Genomic DNA, 23,860 nt, shown 5'->3' on the forward strand with positions numbered 1-23,860 from the left:
GAGAGAGGAAAAATACAATTGATCAACAAAATGTAGCATTTTTCAAATGGCTAAAACAGCTTTTTCCTGCATCACTATGCATAATTCTATGTAAAAAAAAGTTATATATATATATATTAAGTGGGGAGAGCAAGTATTTGATACACTGCCGATTTAGCAGGTTTTCCTACTTACAAAGCATGTAGAGTGTCACGGTCGTCGTCCTCTTCATCTGAAGAGGAGAGACGAGAAGGATCAGAGGACCAAAACGCAGCATGGTATGTGTTCATAATGAATATTTAATTAAAGAAAGTACTGAACACTGCATACAAAAACAATAAACAAATAACGACAGTGAAGCTACAAATGAGAGCTGTGCTGACACAAGCCACTAACATAGACAATCACCCACTAACAAACAGTGCAACCCAGGCTACCTAAGTATGATTCTCAATCAGAGACACCTAATGACACCTGCCTCTGATTGAGAACCATACTAGGGCCGAAACATACAACTCCCCAAATCATAGAAAAACAAACATAGACTGCCCACCCAACTCACGCCCTGACCATACTAAATAAATACAAAACAAAGGAAATAAAGGTCAGAACGTGACAGTACCCCCCAAGGTGCGGACTCCGGCCGCAAAACCTTAACCTATAGGGGAGGGTCTGGGTGGGCGTCTGTCCGCGGTGGCGACTCTGGCGCGGGACCCGGACCCCACTTCACCATCGTCTTAGTCTGCCTCATTGTCCGTCTCCGTGGCTTCCTAACCACGGCAACCCTTCCAAATGACCCCACTGGACAGAGGGGCAGCTCGGGACAGAGGGGCGGCAGCTCGGGACAGAGGGGCGGAAGCTCGGGACAGAGGGGCGGGAGGCTCCGGCTGCGCCGGACAGGCGGGAGGCTCCGGCAGCGCCGGACAGGCGGGCGGGAGGCTCCGGCAGCGCCGGACAGGCGGGCGGGAGGCTCCGGCAGCGCCGGACAGGCGGGCGGGAGGCTCCGGCAGCGCCGGACAGGCGGGAGGCTCCGGCAGCGCCAGACAGACAGGACCACCTGTAGGGAGGCGACAGAGAAACAGCCTGGTGCGTGGGGCTGCCCCAGGACCCACCAGGCTGGGGAGACCTCCAGGAGGCCTGGTGTTAGGAGGAGGCACCTGAAGGACCGGGCGGTGGGGGAGCACTGGAGCTTTGGTGCGCAGCCTTGGCACCACTCCCCCAGGCTGGATCCCTACTCTAGCCTGGACCCTCCAGAGTGCAGGCACAGGTTGAACCGGGCTGTGGGTAAGCACGGGAGATCTAGTGCCTACTACGCGCACCTCTCCCTTAGGCTCCACTCCCACATTTGCCCGGCACGAGCGGAGCACAGGCATAGGACGCACTGCACCCTCCCAGCGCCCCGGAGACACAGCACGCAGAGCCGGCGCAGGATACCCTGGCCCGAAACGGCGTACCGGCGACCAGACACGCTGAGCAGGCACCATACGCCCTGGCTGCATGACACTCTCGGGGGGCTACCCTATAGCGCACCGGGCTATAGGCACGTACTGGCGACACCGTGCGCTTAACCGCATAACACGGTGCCTGACCAGTAACGCACTGCTTATAATAAGCACGAGGAGTGAGCTCAGGTCTGCTACCTGGCTCAGCCCCACACCTCGTGTGCCTCCTCCCAAATTTTTTGGGGGCTGCTTCTCGTACCTGTCGCGCTGCCGTGCTGCCTCCTCATATCGCCGCCGCTCAGCTTTCGCTGCCTCCAGCTCTGCTTTGGGGCGGCGATATTCCCCAGCCTGTGCACAGGGTCCCTCTCCGTTCAATATCTCCTCCCATGTCCAGGAGTCCTGTGATGCTGGCCGCTGTTGTTGCTGCTGCCGCTGCTGTCGTCGCTGTCCTTTACAGTTGAAGTGTACCTATGATAAAAATGACAGACCGCTTGGTCCTTGGTTGATGGGTGATTCTGTCATTGTGTTTGTGGCACCAGATAGGACTGTTTCGGTTTTTTCACGTTTCCTGTTTTGTAGATTGTTGTACTTTCATCTTTATTAAAGATGTACAAAACTAACCACGCTGCATTTTGGTCCGCCTCTCTTTCCCCAGAAGAAAACCATGACATAGAGGTCTGTAATTTTTATCATAGGTACACTTCAACTGTGAGAGAGACGGAATCTAAAACAAAAATGCAAATTAATTACTTAAAAATCATACAATGTGTTTTTCTGGATTTTTGTTTTAGATTCCATCTCTCACAGTTGAAGTGTACCTATGATAAAAATTACAGACCTCTACATGCTTTAGTAGGAAAAGTAGGAAAACCTGCAAAATCGGCAGTGTATCAAATACTTGTTCTCCCCACTGTATATATACACACAGGTCTTTTTTCTGCATATCTAAGCATATCTCTTGAGCTGTCTGTGTCCTCCTGACTGGTTATTTTTTTAAAGAAACAAAATATGCATCTCTACTAAAATCTAGGTAAAATACTGAAAGGAATGTGAGTCTTATTCAGTACATAAGTTATTGCTTGCTTTCTAAAGTCTACCAACCTTGTCAGCAGGCATGCCAGCTAAGATAGTTAGACAAGCTTGCTACTCTAACTTGATTGATAGCTTGAATTGCTTCTTGATAGGTTCCCAGCTCATAACTAGCTATCTGGGCTAGCTAAAGCCGACTAGCTAAAATTGCTAAGTGGCTAATAGTATTACATACTGTAAGTCAAATCTGAGGGGGCCCCTGTGCACACCTCTGGTCGATTCCTACTGGAGCCACCCATATGAAAATGTATGCAAGCATGACTGTAAATCACTTTGATAAAAATGTGTGCTAAGTGGCATACATATACAGTTGGGTCCAAAATAATTATCACCCTTGATAAAGATGAGCAAAAAAGACTGTACAAAATAAATAATACAAATACTGAGCTATATTAAATGCTTAAAGAAATGTGGGATTTTTAAAATTATTTTATACTAATACAATTGCTCAGAGAAGGAGACAAGTAATAGAAAAATACATAAAAAAGAAAGGGACCCATATTTTCAATACTACACCACCTTCCCCGTGTGAGGACAAGGGCACTGAGCCTTTTTCTAAAATGTTTTATGAGATTGGAGAACACATTGAGAGGGATCTTAGACAATTCCTCCATACAGAATACTTCCAGATCCTTGATATTCTTTGGCATGCGCTTATGGACTGTCCTCTTTAATTCAAACCCCAGGTTTTCAATGGGGTTGATGTACGGAGACAGCCCAAAGGCTGGCAGATAGCGATATTAAGTCATTTAATCTAAACCTCCAAAGGGAATGTGTGCAACCACTCAAGGTCCTAAACGATATCATAACCGCCATCGATAAAAGACAGTACTGTGCAGCCGTCTTCATCGACCTGGGCAAGGCTTTCAACTCTGTCAATCACCGTATTCTTATCGGCAGACTCAACAGCCTTGGTTTCTCTAATGACTGCCTCACCTGGTTCACCAACTACTTCTCAGATATAGTTCAGTGTGTCAAATCGGAGGGCCTGTTGTCAGGACCTCTGGCAGTCTATATGGGAGCTACAGGGTTCAATTCTCGGGCCGACTCTTTTCTCTGTATATATCAATGATGTCGCTCTTGCTGCGGGTGACTCTTTGATCCACCTCTATGCAGACGCCGCCATTCTGTGTACATATGGCCCTTCTTTGGACACTGTTAACAAACCTCCAAACGAGCTTCAATGCCATACAACACTCCTTCCGTGGTCTCCAACTGCTCTTAAATGCTAGTAAAACGAAATGCATGCTCTTCAACCGATCGCTGCCCGCACCCGCCCGCCCGGCTAGAATCACTACTATGGACAGTTCTGACTCAGAATATGTGGACAACTTTAAATACCTAGGTGTCTGGCTAGACTGTAAACTCTCCTTCCAGACTCATATTAAGCATCTCCAATCCAAAATGAAATCTAGAATCGGCTTCCATGCCAAACATAACCTCGTAAAACTGACTATCCTACCGATCCTTGACCTCTATGCTCTCGTTGGCTGATCCTCGCTACATATTCGTCGCCAAACCCACTGGTTCCAGGTCATCTATAAGTCTTTGCTAGGTAAAGCTCTGCCTTATCTCAGCTCACTGGTCACCATAGCAACACCCACCCGCGCTCCAGCGGGAAAATTTCACTGGTCATCCCCGAAGTCAACACCCCATTTCGCCGCCTTTCCTTCCAGTTCTCTGCTGCCAATGACTGGAACGAATTGCAAAAATCGCTGAATTTGGAGACGTATATCTCCCTCACTAACTTTAAAGCATCAGCTGTTAGAGCAGCTTACCGATCGCTGCAGCTGTACACAGCCCATCTGTAAATAGCCCATCCAACCAACTACTTACCTCATCCCATATTTGTTTTTTTCTGCTCTTTTGCACACAAGTATTTCTACTTGCACATCTATCACTCCAGTGTTAATTGCTAAATTGTAATTACTTCGCCACTATGGCCAATTTATTGCCACACAGTGTATACATATTTTTCTATTGTGTTATTGACTGTACGTTTGTTTATCCCATGTGCAACTCTGTGTTGTTGTTTTTGTCACACTGCTTTGCTTTATCTTGGCCAGGTCGCAGTTGTAAATGAGAACTTGTTCTCAACTGGCCAACCTAGTTAAATAAAGGTGAAATAAAAAATAAATAAATACACTCGTATCCATGGACCGGTTTGTAAATAAAACATTCTCCATTCAGACTGCAAAGGCTATAGTTTCCTCCTTAACCTGATTTAAAGGCAAGAAGGCCAGTTTGTTGTGTATCGTGTTTAGCCAATCAGGTTTTCCCCCTGGCTTGATAAACGTTGTCCTTACTGAACAGTTTTTAATGACACGTATTGGATTTGTTGGCATGAACTCATTTACAGAACATTATTCATAGTTTCACAGAAAGTGAAATTATAAAGTAGAATTCATATATTCTTTCACTCCAGATGCAATTCATGTAATGATTATTTGAACAGGTCTCTCGCTCTCTCTTTCTCAACTATGCAAGGATAATAAACAGAGAGTAGCAACAGCGTAAAAATGGGGGTGGGGTGGGGTGGGGTGACGAATAATATTGACTGCTATTGATGTAAAATATTACTAGGTCTTCAAGAGTTTATTCGGAAGATAACAGCTCTATAAATATTATTTTGTGGTGCCCCGACTTTCTAGTTAATTACATTTACATGATTAGCTCAATCAGGTAATATTAATTACAGAGAAAGGATAGCCAAAGACACGACATATATGAAAGGTTTTATTTTAACAAATCTTTGGGCTAATCCAGAGACTGAGGTGGCCTTTTCAAATCTTGACGTTATGGTCAATGAACCATTTCTTTGTGGATTTCGATGTGTGTTGGGGCTATTGTTTTACAAGAAGATCCACTTGGGGCCAAGTTTCAGCCTCCTGGCAGAGGTAACCAGGTATTTGGCTAAAATGTCTTGGTACTTGGTGAAGTTCCTGATGCCATTTACCTTAACAATGGCCCTAGGACCAGTGGAAGCTAAATATCCCCACGACATAAAAGATGCACCACCATATTTTACAGTAGAGTTATGAGGTTATTTTCTGCATAGCAGCTTTCTTTTGACACCAAACCCACCACTGGCATGCGTCACCAAATACATTTATTTTCATGTAATCTGATCTGTCACGCCTTAGAGATCCTTTTTATGTCTCTATTTTGGTTTGGTCAGGGTGTTAGTTGGGGTGGGCATACTATGTTTTGTGTTCTATGTTTTCTATTTCTTTGTGGTTGGCAGGGTATGGTTCTCAATCAGGGACAGCTATCTATCGTTGTCTCTGATTGGGAACCATACTTAGGTACCCTTTTTCCCACCTATCTTTTTGGGAGGTTGACTCTGTTTAGAGCACTTTGCTTTTGAGCTTCACGGTTTATGTTTGTAGTGTTTAGTGTTTTGTTTGGTGTCATTTTGATTAAAATAAAGAAAATTCCCGCTCACCACGCTGCACCTTGGTCCTCTCCTTCCAACAGCTGTGACATGATCATAGGACCGATTCCTATTGAAGTGCCAATGGCATTCAGCAAACTCCTGGTGTTTACATTTGTTGGTTGCGCTCAATAAAGTATTTTTCTTTCTTTCTGGCAACCCTTACAAAGAGCCTATTGGCATGGAGGGGGTGTCGAATTGTACATTTAGAGACTTGGTGACCTGAAGATGCGACCAAATTCTGTAAAGCTCAACAGTGGCCCTTGGACTTTTCTTTGCCTCCCGAACGAGCTTCCTCATTGTTGTGCGTGGGGACAAGAAACGCATACATTCAATACCAGGAAGATGTGGTGTGTGTGATCCGAGATAGAGATAGCCTGGAAGAGTTATGAATAATCCCTCATTGTCTCATCTTCCTGGCATCTGGGAAACTAAGCCGGGTTGGGGGTAAAACATCACCCTGTATGGATAACCAAGGCGGCTTATGGGAAATGGAACCAGTCTAACTAAACATTTTTAGGTCCTATATAATATCAGTTTTTTAAATTTCAGTTAGGCTGCTCAGCTCAACAGTCAAGACTGTGACCAATGACCAAGTCTCTCTCAGTACTGAATTTCCACGACACTCATCCAGCCGTGATTGGGAGTCCCATAGGGCGGTGCACAATGGGCGCAGCGTCGTCTGGGATTGGCCAGGGGTAGGCCGTCATTGTAAATAAGAATGTGTTCTTAACTGACTTGCCTCTTGTAACTACCCCATCCCGGATCCGGGAGGGTAATCATCAACTGGCACTAATTAGCATAACGCAACGGACATAAATATTACTAGAAAATATTAATATTCATGAAATCACAAGTGAAATATATTGAAACACAGCTTAGCCTTTTGTTAATCACCCTGTCATCTCAGATTTTGAAAATATGCTTTACAGCCAAAGCATTTGTGTAAGTTTATCGATAGCCTAGCATAGCATTATGCCTAGCTAGCAGCAGGCAACCTGGTCACGAAAATTAGAAAAGCAATCAAATGAAATAGTTTATCTTTGATGCGCTTCGGATGTTTTCACTCACAAGACTCCCAGTTAGATAGCAAATGTTCCTTTTTCCCAAAATATTATTTTTGCAGCCGAAATAACTCCGTTACTTCTTCACGTTTGGCTGAGAATTCGACCGGAAATTGCGGTCACGACAACACCGAAAAATATTCCAAATTAGCTCCATAATATCGACAGAAACATGGCAAACGTTTATAATCAATCCTCAAGGTGTTTTTCAAATATCTATTCGATAATATATCAACCGGGACAGATGGCTTCTTAGTAGGAAAGAGAGAAACAATGGCCGCATTTGTCCTTTACGCACAAAACACTCTGAGAGACTTCAGCTGACCACAGCTGACGTTCAGGCTCATTTTTCAAAATAAATGCCTGAAACTATGTCTTGTGACACTAGACACATTAGGGAAGCCATAGAAAAAGGAATCTGGTTGATATCTCATTCACTGCTCAATAGGGACGCATAGGAACGCAGAGGTTTCTAAATAAGAGTCACTTCCTGATTGGATTTTTCTCAGGCTTTCGCCTGCAATATCAGTTCTGTTATACTCACAGACAATCTTTTTACAGTTTTGGAAACTTTAGAGTGTTTTCTATCATAAGCTGTCAATTATATGCATATTCTAGCATCTTGTCCTGACAAAATAGCCCGTTTACTTAGGGAACATTATTTTTCCAAAAATGAAAATAGTGCCCCCTAGATTCAAGAAGTTAAATAAAGGTTAAGTAAAAATATATAAAATAAATAAGACAGGGCCTTTAACTGCCTATTGAACGTATTGCGTTTGAGTTGTGGACTCCATGTGACTTTAAAAATCACAAAGGACTTAGGTTGATGCATCTGATAATGAGGACCTTACTTCCTAGACTAGATACCATCAAGATCTGGTTTATGCAGATGACATGACAGATGACATTGACTGAAACTTGGATCTCTGGGGACATTCTGGATTGATAATAATATTGATGGTTATAATGTGTTCATAACTGACAGACGGGGTACAGTTGGTGGAGTGGCCATTCTTATAAACCATTATTATTACTGTCTTATTACTGAAATCCATTTCCTTTACCAAAATAGTTGATCTACTATCTTTAAGTCTTTGTCTGGGGAACAATGTATCCATAACTGTTACAGGAATCTACCGTCCTCCCTTAGCGAACCTTTGTGCACCAGAGGAGTTAACTAGTTTGTCTTCTTTTACTAAATCCAAGTTATTATCCTTGGTGACCGCTTTTTGACATCTCACACCTGGTCATAAATGTTATGCAGCAAAGGACTGTCTGGCTCTCTAGTATGAACCAAAGGAATATCTTTGTTCAGACTTTTGCCAGCCAAAAACTCTAACGTCCAAAAAGTTAACTTTGGAACAATATTTCTAACATCCAAATGTGGGAAATGGTCAGTGAGTAGATGTAGAAATATAATGTCATATTGTGAGGTCATTAGAAAGGTTAGAAAGGAAATATTGTAATTTGAAAAGTATTTAAAGGTATGAAGTCTCCATCCAATACGTTGTGTAGACAATGTGAAAAATGACGAAGACATTTGTGTTAATATGGGAATGTGATTTTAGGAGCCATAAGAGAATATGCCAAAGATATGATTAGATGTTAAGTAGCCACACCCTGAGTGTGTCAGAAGGACGTAGCCGTCCCCTTTTGCCAGAGTGCTTAAAAGGACTGGCAAAGAATAAACATCAGACCAGAAAGACGTGAGACTGTGGTCCACACGTTTAAATGGTTAGAAGAACTTAATCTCAACACGAGGTGAAGAAAATGAATTTGCCAGACCACCGCCAGGCTGCAGTTTCGTGTGTAAAGTGGTTTGGAACTTTGACCATCTACCCGAGGAAGAGGAGAAGAAAACTCCCCTCTCAGACAATCACTGGTACAGCTAATTAGCTGTTCTTAGGAAACAGCCCATTGGAGACCGGACAACTAAGAAGAAGGACATTGTGACCTCTGGTGGACAATCAGAGCATGTACAAGTGGCCCACAGGAAAGGCTCACCAAACCAACATTCTTCCCGGAGGGGGGCTAGTTCCGACAGAGAAACGGCGAACGGCATTCACACGTAAATACATTCATTATATTTTCCAAACGTATATCCACAATCATGTCCCTTTCTCTCACTCTTTTCCCCACCCCCTCTCCGTATGTGTAACAAGCCGTCATATCTTGTCAGTCCACTAGGGACCTTTGTCTCATGTAAGTGTATTTTGTGTTATTATTTAGTTAGTTAGTAAATAAATAATTAAACCAATGTGTGTAGGACTGAATGATGAGCAAAGCTGGGGTTCTTGCAGATCCAAGAAGATTACAACTGTTCAGAATGAGATTGATATGAGGTAATGATTAATAAGTGACTTATTGATATAACTTATACATCTTCTAGAGTTTAATTCAGGAGATGGTAACTCGTTTAACTTCTTATGGATAGGGGGCAGCATTTTCAAATTTGGATGAAAAGCGTGCCCAGGTAAACTGCCTCCTACTCAGTCCCAGGTGCTAATATATGCATGTTATTAGTAGTATCGGATAGAAAACACTCTGAAGTTTATAAAACTGTTTGAATGATGTCTGTGAGTATAACAGAACTCATATGGCAGGCAAAAACCTGAGAAAAAAATCCAACCAGGAAGTGGGAAATCTGAGGTTTGTAGGTTTTCAACTCAGCCCCTATTGCAAATACAGTGGGATATGGGTCATCTTGCAATTCCTAAGGTTTCCACTAGATGTTAACAGTCTTTAGAACATTGTTTCAGGCTTCTACTGTGACGCGCGGTCATGAGAAAGTTACCTCTCGTTCCATTGCTTATCTACAGACAAATGAATTCTCCGGTTGGGACATTATTGAACATTTATGATAAAAACATCCTAAAGAGTGATTCTATACATCGTTTGATTTGTTTCTACGACCAGTAATATAACATTTTGGAATTTTCATCCGACATTTCCGCTGGACTTGCCCGCGCCTCTAATGAAGATCATCAAAGGTAAGTGAATATTTTAATGCTATTTCTGACTTATGCTGACTCCAACATGGCGGATATATTCTTGGGTTGTGTATGTCGTCTGAGCACCGATTATTGCATGGTTTGCTTTTTCCGTAAAGTTTTTTTGAAATTTGACACAGCGGTTGCATTAAGGAGAAGTATATCTTTAAATCTGTGAATAACACTTGCATCTTTGATTTATGTTTATTATGAGTATTTCTGTGATTTGATGTGGCTCTGTGCAAATTCACGGGATGTTTTGGAGGCAAAGCCAACGCCAGTAGGGATGACAAAGCGTTATATTTACAGGTGCCATAATTCTGTTCTGCTCGAGCATACTAAATGTAACGAGTACTTCTGTGTCAGGGAAAATGTAAGGAGTAAAAAGTACATACATTTTCTTCAGCAATGTAGTGGAGTAAAAGTAAAAGTTGTCAAAAAATATAAATAGCAAAGTACAGATACCCCAAAAAACTACTTAAGTAGTACTTAAAAGTATTTTTACTTCAGTACTTTATACAACTGGAAATCAGCTCTTGTACTGCCACTCCATAATGGCGTGGATAGTAGTGATATTAATAATTATCACCCCATATGAAGGCAATTACGGACTACAAAAAGAAAACCAGCCACGTCATGGATATCGACATCTTGCTTCCAGACAAATCACACAACTTCTTTGCCAGGGATAATACAGTGCAACCGACGCCGCCCCCTACCAAGGAGTGCAGGCCACCCAGACATGAGTAAGACATTTAAATGTGTTTAACCTCGCAAGGTTCCCGGCCCAGACGGCATCCCTAGCCGCTTCCTCCGAGCATGTGCTGACCAGCTGGCTGGTGTGTTTACGGACATATTCAATCTCTCCCTATCTCTCCCTGCTATCCCCACATGCTTCAAGATGGCCACCATTGATCCTGTAACCAAGAAGGCAAAGATAACTGAACTAAATGACTATCGCCCCGTAGCACTCACTTCTGTCATCATGAAGTGCTTTGAGAGACTAGTCAAGGATAATATTCCCTCCACCTTACCTGCCACCCTAGACCCACTTCAATATGCATACCGCCCAAAAAGGTCCACAGACGATGCAATAGCCATCACACTGCACACCGCTCTATCCCATCTGGACAAGAGGAATACCTATGTAAGAATGCTGTTCATTGACTAAGGCTCATTCAACACCATAGTACACTCCAAGCTCATCATTAAGCTTGAGGCCCTGGGTGTCAACCCCGCTCTGTGCAATTGGGTCCTGGACTTTCTGATGGGATAACTCTTTCTGAGTTGGCCATCTCCACTTCGCTGATCCTCAACACTGGGGCCCCACAAGGGTGCGTGCGTGCTCAGCCCCCTCCTGTACTCCCTGTTCACCCATGACTGCTCAATCATCAAGTTAGCTGACGACACAACAGAAGTGGGCTTGATTACCAACAATGACGAGACAGCCTCTCACTCAACATCAACAAAACAAAGGAGATGAACGTGGATTTTAGGAAACAGCAGAGGGAGCACCCCCCTATCCACATCGACGGGACAGCAGTGGAGAAGGTGGAAAGTTAAGTTCTTCGGCGTACACATCACGGCCAAACTGAAATGGTCCATCCACACAGACAGTGTGGTGAAGAATGCGGAAAGGTGCCTCTTCAACCTCACGAGGCTGAAGAAATATGGCTTGTCACCTAAAACCCTCGCAAACTTTTACAGATGAACAATTGAGAGAATCCTGTCAGGCTGTACCATCGCCTGATACGGCAACTGCACCACCCACAACTGCAAGGCACTCCAGAGGGTGGTGCGGTCTGCACAAAGCATCACCAGTGGCAAACTACCTGCCATCCAGGACACCTACAGCACCGGATGTCAAAGGAAGGCCAAAAAGGACAACAACCACCCGAGCATTGTCTGTTCACCCTGCTACCATCCATAAGGCGAGGTCAGTACTTAACTGACTTGCCTAGTTCAATAAAGGTATAAAAAAAACGAGAGACTGAAAAACAGCTTCTATCTCAAGGCCATCAGACTGTTAAACAGCCATCACTAACACAGAGAGGCTGCAGCCTATATACAGACTCGAAATCACTGGCCACTTTCATAAATGGATCACTAGTCACTTTAATATTGTTTACATATCTTACATTACTCATCTCATACGTACAGTCATGGCCAACAGTTTTTAGACTGACACAAATATTAATTTCCACAAAGTTTGCTGCTTCAGTGTCTTTAGATATGTTTGTCAGATGTTACTATGGAATACTGAAGTTTATTTACAAGCATTTCAAAAGTGTCAAAGGCTTTTATTGATAATTGCATGAAGTTGATGCAAAGATTCAATATTTGCAATGTTGACCTTTCTTTTTCAAGACCTCTGCAATACCCCCAGGCATGCTGTCAATTCATTTCTGGGCCACATCCTGACTGATGGTAGCCCATTCTTGCATAATCAATGCTTGGAGTTTGTCAGAATTCGTAGGTTTTTGTTTGTCCACCTGCCTCTTGAGGATTGACCACAAGTTCTCAATGGGATTAAGGTCTGGGGAGTTTCCTGGCCATGGACCCAAAATATTGATGTTTTTTTCCCCGAGCCACTTAGTTATCACTTTTTCCTTATGGCAAGGTGCTCCATCATGCTGGAATAGGCATTGTTCGTCACCAAACTGTTCCTGGATGGTTAGGAGAAGTTGCTCTCGGCGGATGTGTTGGTACCATTCTTTATTCATGGCTGTGTTCTTAGGCAAAATTGTGAGTGAGCCCACTCCCTTGGCTGAGAAGCAACCCCACACAAACGATCTCAGGATGCTTTACTGTTGGCACGACACAGTACTGATGGTAGCGCTCACCTTGTCTTCTCCGGACAAGCTTTTTCCCGGATGCCCCAAACAATCGGAAAGTGGATTCATCAGAGAAAATGACTTTACCCCAGTCCTCAGCAGTTCAATTCCTGTACCTTTTGCAGAATATTAGTCTGTCCCTGATGTTTTTACTGGAGAGAAGTGCCTTCTTTGCTGCCCTTCTTGACACCAGGCCATCCTCCAAAAGTCTTTGCCTCACTGTGCGTGCAGATGCACTCACACCTGCCTTCTGCCATTCCTGAGCAAGCTCTGTACTGCTGGTGCCCCGATCCCACAGCTGAATCAACTTTAGGAGACGGTCCTGGACTTTCTTGGGCGCACTGAAGCCTTCTTCACAACAATTGAACTGCTCTGCTTAAAGTTCTTGATGATCCGATAAATGGTTGATTTAGGTGCAATCTTACTGGCAGCAATATCCTTGCCTGTGAAGCCCTTTTTGTGCAAAGCAATGATGAAGGCATGTGTTTCCTTGCAGGTAACCATGGTTGACAGAGGAAGAACAATAATTCCAAGCTCCACCCTCCTTTTAAAGCTTCCAGTCTGTTTTTCAAACTCAAACAGCATGACAGAGTGATCTCCAGCCTTGTCCTCATCAACACTCACACCTGTGTTAACGAGAGAATTACTGACATGATGTCAGCTGGTCCTTTTGTGACAGGAAATGCTGTGGAAATGTTTTTGGGGGGATTCAGTTAATTTGCATGGCAAAGAGGGACTTTTAAATTAATTGCAATTCATCTGATCACTCTTCATAACATTCTGGAGTATATGCAAATTGCCATCATACAAAACTGAGGCAGCAGACTTTGTGAAAATTAATATTTGTGTCCTTCTCAAAACTTTTGGCCAAGACTGTATACTGTATTTTATACCATCTATTACATCTTGCCTATGCAGCTCGGTCATTGCTCATCCATATATTTATATATCTTTTTCCATCCCATTAGAATTGTGTGTATTAGGTAGTTGTTGTTGAATTGTTAAATTACTTGTTAGATATTACTGCACTGTCGGAACTAGAAGCACAAGCATTTCGCTACACTCGCATTAACATCTGCTAACCATGTGTATGTGATCAATAAAATTTGATTGGATTTTTCTAGCTAAGATTCTTGAATCCTTGGTAAATAAATGTACAACATTGTTCTTTCTTATCTAAGAAATGTATTTAGAATGAAAACCAATCAGGTTTTAGGCTTTAGCATAGCACAATGACAGCAACCACTATAGTTGTTAGTGATCTTGTCAATGCTTTAGACACTAAAATCAAATGTATTGCTTTGTTTTTGGACCTGTCAAAAGTTGTTGATACTGTTGATCATGCTAATTTATTGTCCTGAGATGGTTTGGGATGAGTTGGACCACAGAGTGAAGGAAAAGCAGCCAACAAGTGCTCAGCATATGTGGGAACTGCTTCAAGACTGTTGGAAAAGCATTTCAGGTGAAGCTGGTTGAGAGAATGCCAAGAGTGTACAAAGCTGTCATCAAGGCAAAGGCTACTTTGAAGAATCTTGAATAATTTGTTTTACACTTTTTTGGTAACTACATGATTCCATATGTGTTATTTCATAGTGTTGATTTATTCACTATTATTCTATAATGTAGAAAATAGTACAAATAAAGAAAAGCCCTTGAATGAGTAGGTGTGTCCAAACGTTTGACTGGTACTGTCAAACATGCAGATTGATATCTTCAAGAGTATAGTTTTTCTCACCATGGTGACTGGGTGGTTGCCAGATGGTCATTCCTTCATATAAATAAAGAGTATTGTTACAGTGGAGAACAAGACTTTAACAAGAGTGTTTGGTCCCAACCTGTCTGTCAGTCTCACCCTTATCAGTCTGTATCCTGGGTCACAGGATACCAGGACGTGGTCTTTGAAGGAGTACTGGATCTGGACCGGATCCAGCTGGCCATAGAGGGGCTTCACAGGGACGGGACACTGACTCCTTCCTGAAAACAAACAGGATACAGGCTAGATAATTAGACCAGGAAACTATTTATTTGCTTAGAACGGACTTCATTAACTCATTGATTATTTAAGATATTACAGTTTTATAATTTCCATTGTTGTATTCTACTTGTATTGCGCGTGTGTTCATTTCCACATGTTTTGTTGGGGTGGCTAGACCAAAACCATCAGTGAAGTGGTATTTCTTTCATTTTTTATCCTGGTTGGACGACTCTGAATTTTCTGCTTATTCTCTCTAGTGTTCTAGGAATGTTCTGGAAAACCATGGCATTTTGTGAAAGTTACAATAATTTTAGAAAACACAGAGGAAAACACAAAACACAGGCTAGAACGATAAAAGGTTCCCCTATGGCAGGGCTGCCCAATTCCAGTCCTGGAGAGCAGAAAAATACTTCTGGTTCTTGTTTCTACCTGGAAGTCAATTGCACTCACCTGCTGTCCCAGGTCTGAATCAGTCCCTGATTAGAAGGAGAGGATGAAAACCAGAAGTGTTTCGGCCCTCCAGAATCGGAATTGGGCAGCCTTGCCCTATGGGGACAAGCCGAAAAACCCTCTGAGTGTACGTAATGCCTATCCCAACCCTTTTAGATGTACATGGTTGGGAGAAGTCATGGGCCCTGGTCAAAAATAGAGCACTAAATAGTGATTAGGGTGCAATTTGATACGCAACTAATGTTTCCCCTTCTTCCTTCACACAAATGAAGACATTCAACAGAGTTAAAAACGTAGCATTTTTGGAAAAGTGGACACAATGACATATGAATATTTAGAGTGAGGCTGACCTGAAGAGGTGTAGGAGAGCCTCCAGCCGATGTTCTCTCCAGAGTTATCACTGTGGAAGAACACCTGGACCTTGTTGCTCTCTGTCTGGATCTTGCCTGGTGGCCGGTCACCACAGAACGGACCATACTCCTTCTCTCCAGCCTGGATCTGCAGGTCAAACACACCACCACTTCATCATCATAATTCATACAGTGCTTTTCAAAGAATCTCAAAGCGCTTCAAAGCACAAAACAATACACGTAATTTAGAAAAACAACATCACAGCATCATGAGATGGACAGTCATTAGAAGGTTAATGCCTTGAGTGGTCATCTGAGGGAGGTGGTCAAGCGGGGAGAGAAAGACCGGATGCAGGCAGGAAAGTCCGGATGCAGGTCTCATCAAGGTGTCTCACTTTTATCATGACCATCATCATAGTCGTCATCACTACAATCATCACTGTCATGGTCATCGATCCTCCTCCTCTTCATCTCATTATCATCATTACTACACAACCCCATGACCAAATAACCTACCCAAACCCTTCCAAAGAAACACTAATACAGTAATTCAATCAGCTTTGGCTTGCAGTCATCCCTCCCAAGTCTCCTTCAGTATAAGTTGATTAATTGTGTGCACGTTGTGAGGCGACATTGACTGGCTCGGTTGTAAAATCTAAGCGTTCCAGATTTTCCAAAGCTGTGGCTGTGGCTGAGTGGTGGGAAAGCCCAATGTGACCCTGTCTGATTTGGCCATGGTCTGGCCTGGGCTAGCCTGGTCTGGTTGGTTATTCTTGGCGAATGGTATAACGGCTTTTAGGAGCAGAGGCTAAGCCAGCTGTGTGTGTGTGTGTGTGCTGCTCTCTGATGCTGAAACATTGGCTGGGATTTTATCACCTACATTTTTTTTAATGGTTTGGCTAAATTGGCTCACATATACTGTATACAGATCAGTGGGTCAACAAATGTATGTTAATTGCCTTCACATGGTAATTAAATGATAAACTGTGGTAGTGAATGGCTGTTGTTTACAGATAAATGATGTACCTAAATCTTAGTTTGAACGTTTGGTATGACCAGTTCAGTTCAGTTCATTGTCCCAGAAGTGCAATAGTGTCCAGAGCATGGAGGCGCTACCAGGAGACAGGCCAGTACATCAGGAGACGTGGAGGAGGCCGTAGGAGGGCAACAACCCAGCAGCAGGACCGCTACCTCCGCCTTTGTGCAAGGAGGAGCAGGAGGAGCACTGCCAGAGCCCTGCAAAATTACCTCCAGCAGGCCACAAATGTGCATGTGTCTGCTCAAACACCTCAGAAACAGACTCCATGAGGGTGGTATGAGGGCTCGACGTCCACAGGTGGGGGTTGTGCTTACAGCCCAACACCGTGCAGGATGTTTTTCATTTGCCAGAGAACACCAAGATTGGCAAATTCGCCACTGGCGCCCTGTGCTCTTCACAGATGAAAGCAGGTTCACACTGAGCACGTGACAGACGTGACAGAGTCTGGAGACGCCGTGGAGAACGTTCTGCTGCCTGCAACATCCTCCAGCATGACCGGTTTGGCGGTGGGTCAGTCATGGTGTTAGGTGGCAATTCTTTGAGGGGGCCGCACAGCCCTCCATGTGCTCGCCAGAGGTATCCTGATAGCCATTAGGTACCGAGATGAGATCCTCAGACTCCTTGTGAGACCATATGCTGGTGCGGTTGGAACTGGGTTCCTCCTAATGCAAGACAATGCTAGACCTCATGTGGCTGGAGTGTGTCAGCAGTTCCTGCAAGAGGAAGGCATTGATGCTATGGACTGGCCCGCCCGTTCCCCAGACCTGAATCCAATTGAGCACATCTGGGACATCATGTCTCGCTCCATCCACCAACGCCACGTTGCACCACAGACTGTCCAGGAGTTGGCTGTTCAGGAGCATGCCCAGGCGTTGTAGGGAGGTCATACAGGCACGTGGAGGCCACACACACTACTGAGCCTAATTTTGACTTGTTTTAAGGACATTACATCAAAGTTGGATCAGCCTGTAGTCTGATTTTCCACTTTAATTTTGAGTGTGACTCCAAATCCAGACCTCCATGGGTTGATACATTTGATTTCCATTGATAATTTTTGTGTGATTTTGTATTTTTTTAAAGTATTTCATAAGAATATTTCATTCATTCAGATCTAGGATGTGTTATTTTAGTGTTTTTTGAGCAGTGTATAAAGGCAGGTATAAATAACACAATATAAAACCATATAATGCTACAGGTGCAAGTGGAAAGGTGCAAGTACGATAAGCAGTGGTGTAAAGTACTTAAGTCGTCTTTTGGGGTATTGCCACTGATCTGGAGAACTAACAGACCCACAAAACACAAATTCTTTGCTGGTGAACTATGTCTGAGTGTTGGAGTGTGCACCTGGCTATCCATAAATTAAAAAGCTTTGCTTAATATAAGGAATTTGAAATGATTTATACTTTTACTTTTATACTTAAGTATATTTAAAACTAAATACTTTTAGAATTTTAGACAAATTGTACTGCTAGCTAGCCAGCGAGCCCCCGAAAAGCAGCATTGTAGAAACTTCACACTCAACGGAACGACTTGATTAGGGTAGTGTCAACAACGCAGCTAGCCTACCTCAGCAGTACTGTATCATTTTAATCATTTTAGTCCATTAGATTCTTGCTACGTAAGCTTAACTTTCTGAACATTCGAGACGTGTAGTCCACTTGTCATTCCAATCTCCTCTGCATTAGCGTAGCCTCTTCTCTAGCCTGTCAACTATGTGTCTGTCTATCCCTGTTCTCTCCTCTCTGCACAGACCATACAAACGCTCCACACCGCATGGCCGCGGCCACCCTAATCTGGTGGTCCCAGCGCGCACGACCCACGTGGAGTTCCAGGTCTCCGGTAGCCTCTGGAACTGCCGATCTGCGGCCAACAAGGCAGAGTTCATCTCAGCCTATGCCTCCCTCCAGTCCCTCGACTTCTTGGCTCTGACGGAAACATGGATCACCACAGACAACACCGCTACTCCTACTGCTCTCTCTTCGTCCGCCCATGTGCTCTCGCACACCCCGAGAGCTTCTGGTCAGCGGGGTGGTGGCACCGGGATCCTCATCTCTCCCAAGTGGTCATTCTCTCTTTCTCCCCTTACCCATCTGTCTATCGCCTCCTTTGAATTCCATGCTGTCACAGTTACCAGCCCTTTCAAGCTTAACATCCTTATCATTTATCGCCCTCCAGGTTCCCTCGGAGAGTTCATCAATGAGCTTGATGCCTTGATAAGCTCCTTTCCTGAGGACGGCTCACCTCTCACAGTTCTGGGCGACTTTAACCTCCCCCACGTCTACCTTTGACTCATTCCTCTCTGCCTCCTTCTTTCCACTCCTCTCCTCTTTTGACCTCACCCTCTCACCTTCCCCCTACTCACAAGGCAGGCAATACGCTCGACCTCATCTTTACTAGATGCTGTTCCTCCACTAACCTCATTGCAACTCCCCTCCAAGTCTCCGACCACTACCTTGTATCCTTTTCCCTCTCGCTCTCATCCAACACTTCCCACACTGCCCCTACTCGGATGGTATCGCGCCGTCCCAACCTTCGCTCTCTCTCCCCCGCTACTCTCTCCTCTTCCATCCTATCATCTCTTCCCTCTGCTCAAACCTTCTCCAACCTATCTCCTGATTCTGCCTCCTCAACCCTCCTCTCCTCCCTTTCTGCATCCTTTGACTCTCTATGTCCCCTATCCTCCAGGCCGGCTCGGTCCTCCTCCCGCTCCGTGGCTCGACGACTCATTGCGAGCTCACAGAACAGGGCTCCGGGCAGCCGAGCGGAAATGGAGGAAAACTCGCCTCCCTGCGGACCTGGCATCCTTTCACTCCCTCCTCTCTACATTTTCCTCCTCTGTCTCTGCTGCTAAAGCCACTTTCTACCACTCTAAATTCCAAGCATCTGCCTCTAACCCTAGGAAGCTCTTTGCCACCTTCTCCTCCCTCTTGAATCCTCCTCCCCCTCCCCCTCCTCCCTCTCTGCAGATGACTTCGTCAACCATTTTGAAAAGAAGGTCGACGACATCCGATCCTCGTTTGCTAAGTCAAACGACACCGCTGGTTCTGCTCACACTGCCCTACCCTGTGCTCTGACCTCTTTCTCCCCTCTCTCTCCAGATGACATCTCGCGTCTTGTGACGGCCGGCCGCCCAACAACCTGCCCGCTTGACCCTATCCCCTCCTCTCTTCTCCAGACCATCTCCGGTGACCTTCTCCCTTACCTCACCTCGCTCATCAACTCATCCCTGACCGCTGGCTACGTCCCTCCCGTCTTCAAGAGAGCGAGAGTTGCACCCCTTCTGAAAAAACCTACACTCGATCCCTCCGATGTCAACAACTACAGACCAGTATCCCTTCTTTCTTTTCTCTCCAAAACTCTTGAACGTGCCGTCCTTGGCCAGCTCTCCCGCTATCTCTCTCAGAATGACCTTCTTGATCCAAATCAGTCAGGTTTCAAGACTAGTCATTCAACTGAGACTGCTCTTCTCTGTATCACGGAGGCGCTCCGCACTGCTAAAGCTAACTCTCTCTCCTCTGCTCTCATCCTTCTAGACCTATCGGCTGCCTTCGATACTGTGAACCATCAGATCCTCCTCTCCACCCTCTCCGAGTTGGGCATCTCTGGCGAGGCCCACGCTTGGATTGCGTCCTACCTGACAGGTCGCTCCTACCAGGTGGCGTGGCGAGAATCCGTCTCCTCACCACGTGCTCTCACCACTGGTGTCCCCCAGGGCTCTGTTCTAGGCCCTCTCCTATTCTCGCTATACACCAAGTCACTTGGCTCTGTCATAACCTCACATGGTCTCTCCTATCATTGCTATGCAGACGACACACAATTAATCTTCTCCTTTCCCCCTTCTGACGACCAGGTGGCGAATCGCATCTCTGCATGTCTGGCAGACATATCAGTGTGGATGACGGATCATCACCTCAAGCTGAACCTCGGCAAGACGGAGCTGCTCTTCCTCCCGGGAAGGACTGCCCGTTCCATGATCTCGCCATCACGGTTGACAACTCCATTGTGTCCTCGTCCCAGAGCGCTAAGAACCTTGGCGTGATCCTGGACAACACCCTGTCGTTCTCAAATAACATCAAGGCGGTGGCCCGTTCCTGTAGGTTCATGCTCTACAACATCCGCAGAGTACGACCCTGCCTCACACAGGAAGCGGCGCAGGTCCTAATCCAGGCACTTGTCATCTCCCGTCTGGATTACTGCAACTCGCTGTTGGCTGGGCTCCCTGCCTGTGCCATTAAACCCCTACAACTCATCCAGAACGCCGCAGCCCGTCTGGTGTTCAACCTTCCCAAGTTCTCTCACGTCACCCCGCTCCTCCGCTCTCTCCACTGGCTTCCAGTTGAAGCTCGCATCTGCTACAAGACCATGGTGCTTGCCTACGGAGCTGTGAGGGGAACGGCACCTCAGTACCTCCAGGCTCTGATCAGGCCCTACACCCAAACAAGGGCACTGCGTTCATCCACCTCTGGCCTGCTCGCCTCCCTACCACTGAGGAAGTACAGTTCCCGCTCAGCCCAGTCAAAACTGTTCGCTGCTCTGGCCCCCCAATGGTGGAACAAACTCCCTCACGACGCCAGGACAGCGGAGTCAATCACCACCTTCCGGAGACACCTGAAACCCCACCTCTTTAAGGAATACCTAGGATAGGATAAAGTAATTCTTCTCACCCCCTTAAAAGACCTAGATGCACTATTGTAAAGTGGCTGTTCCACTGGATGTCATAAGGTGAAAGCACCAATTTGTAAGTCACTCTGGATAAGAGCGTCTGCTAAATGACTTAAATGTAATGTAAATGTACTTTACTGGGTGACTTTCACTTGAGTCATTTTCTACTAAGGTATCTTTACTTTTACTCAAGTATGACAATTGGGTACTTTTTCCACCACTGACGATAAGTGCAAAATGCAAGTAGTGCAAATGTACAAATGCCAAAAGTCAATCAAGCAAGGTTAATCACACTTTAGAATTCACTGCAGCTATTGCTTTGGGGATCAAAGATGCTTGAGCAGTGTAGGTGCGGCAAAACTAGGGCCTGTGGGACCTGCTTTGTTGATAGTGTTGTTAAGGATTAATCAGATCAGATTACTTAAAAGTGTTCTGAGCCACACAGGTCGGAAGTCACCTTTCAGTGTGAATGGAAGCTCTTCTATTTGAAATCTCCAAAACGGAAAAATGTGCTCTCCTTGCTTACTTTCCACAGAAACTTTTTAACCAAATAAGTCAGACACTTACTGAATCATCTCACATTAACAGGATTTTTTTGTTGAAAGGACATGTATGATTAGTCAACACAGCTCCATCCTGTTCACTTCAAGCACTAGGATGAAACTCATGACAAATCAGCTGCTTTACTAACCCTATTTTCAGTAGAAACGAGTACATGAAAAATGTGTTTCTGCAAACTTTGCATAGTATTTGCATAATTGATACTCCAACTCATGAAATAATTTGATTTATATTTTCAATTGAAGTCTGTCATATCAGACTGTTATGTTAGAAACAAATCAAAATGTACTTGTAACATGATTCGTAAACAACAGGTATAGACTAAAAGCTTACAAGTTTCAAAATATACAGAGTGACTTGAGATATGGCTTTTGCTTTGCAACTCTGCCTAGAAGGCCAGCATCCCGGAGTCACCTCTTCACTGTTGACGTTGAGACTGGTGTTTTGCGGGTACTATTTCAAGAAGCTGCCAGTTAAGGACTTGTGAGGCGTCTGCTTCTCAAACTAGACACTCTAATGTACTTGTCCTCTTGCTCAGTTGTGCACCAGGGCCTCCCACTCTTTTTATTCTGGTTAGGGCCAGTTTGCTCTGTTCAGTGAAGGGAGTAGTACACAGCGTTGTACCAGATCTTCAGTTTCTTGCTGATTTCTCGCATGGAATAGCCTTCATTTCTCAGAACAAGAATAGACTGAAGAGTTTCAGCAGAAAGTTATTTGTTTCTAGACATTTTGAGCCTGTAATCAAACACACAAATGCTGATGCTCCAGATACTCAACTCGTCTAAAGGCGCACAGTTTTATTGCTTATTTAATCAGAACAACAGTTTTTCAGCTGTGCTAACATAATTGCAAAAGGGTTTTCTAATGATCAATTAGCCTTTGAAAATTATAAACTTGGATTAGCTAACACAATGTGGCACTGGAACACAGGAGCGATGGTTGCTGATAATGGGCTTCTGTACGCCTACAGTGGCACTGCCTGGTACGGCAACTGCTCCGCCCACAACCGTAAGGCTCTCCAGAGGGTAGTGAGGTCTGCACAACGCATCACCGGGGGCAAACTACCTGCCCTCCAGGACACCTACACCACCCAATGTCACAGGAAGGCCATAAAGATCATCAAGGACAACAACCACCCGAGCCACTGCCTGTTCACCCCTCTATCATCCAGAAGGCGAGGTCAGTACAGGTGCATCAAAGCTGGGACCGAGAGACTGAAAAACAGCTTCTATCTCAAGGCCATCAGACTGTTAAACAGCCACCACTAACATTAAGTGGCTGCTGCCAACACACTGACTCAACTCCAGCCACTTTAATAATGGGAATTGATGGGAAACGATGTAAAATATATCACTAGTCACTTTAAACAATGCTACCTAATATAATGTTTACATACCCTACATTATTCATCTCATATGTATATGTATATACTGTACTCTATATCATCTACTGCATCTTTATGTAATACATGTATCACTAGCCACTTTAACTATGCCACTTTGTTTACATACTCATCTCATATGTATATACTGCACTCAATACCATCTACTGTATCTTGCCTATGCCGCTCTGTACCATCACTCATTCATATATCTTTATGTACATATTCTTTATCCCCTTACACTTGTGTCTATAAGGTAGTCGTTTTGGAATTGTTAGCTAGATTACTTGTTGGTTATTACTGCATTGTCGGAACTAGAAGCACAAGCATTTCGCTACACTCGCATTAACATCTGCTAACCATGTGTATGTGACAAATACAATTTGATTTGATTTGATTTAAAAGTTGTGTCATACTGTGGCACACCTTGCGTGCTGCTGCAGCATTCTGTGGCACATCATTTAATTCTCAGCCATTTCTTCTGTTACTGCAAGTTATTGCTAGTTTGACCACGAGAGGGCATCTGAGAAGCATTTGATAGTATTCCGTATTGTCATTACCAGAGAATTTAAAACCTTTTTTTGTAATAAGATAGTATATGGGATTGATAA

At 44.4% G+C, this 23,860-nt stretch overlaps 1 protein-coding gene across 1 annotated transcript in view; it reads right to left on the reverse strand.

The window, feature by feature from the left end:
- masp1 (MBL associated serine protease 1) overlaps positions 1-23,860 on the reverse strand; it is a 67,019-nt gene that overhangs the window by 10,153 nt on the left and 33,006 nt on the right. The window contains 2 exon segments of the mRNA XM_029629823.2: positions 14,684-14,805; positions 15,607-15,754. Coding sequence (XP_029485683.2) covers positions 14,684-14,805; positions 15,607-15,754 — 270 coding nt within the window.

This window comes from Oncorhynchus nerka, linkage group LG23 (assembly GCF_034236695.1).
Source record: "Oncorhynchus nerka isolate Pitt River linkage group LG23, Oner_Uvic_2.0, whole genome shotgun sequence".
Lineage (NCBI taxonomy): Eukaryota > Metazoa > Chordata > Actinopteri > Salmoniformes > Salmonidae > Oncorhynchus > Oncorhynchus nerka.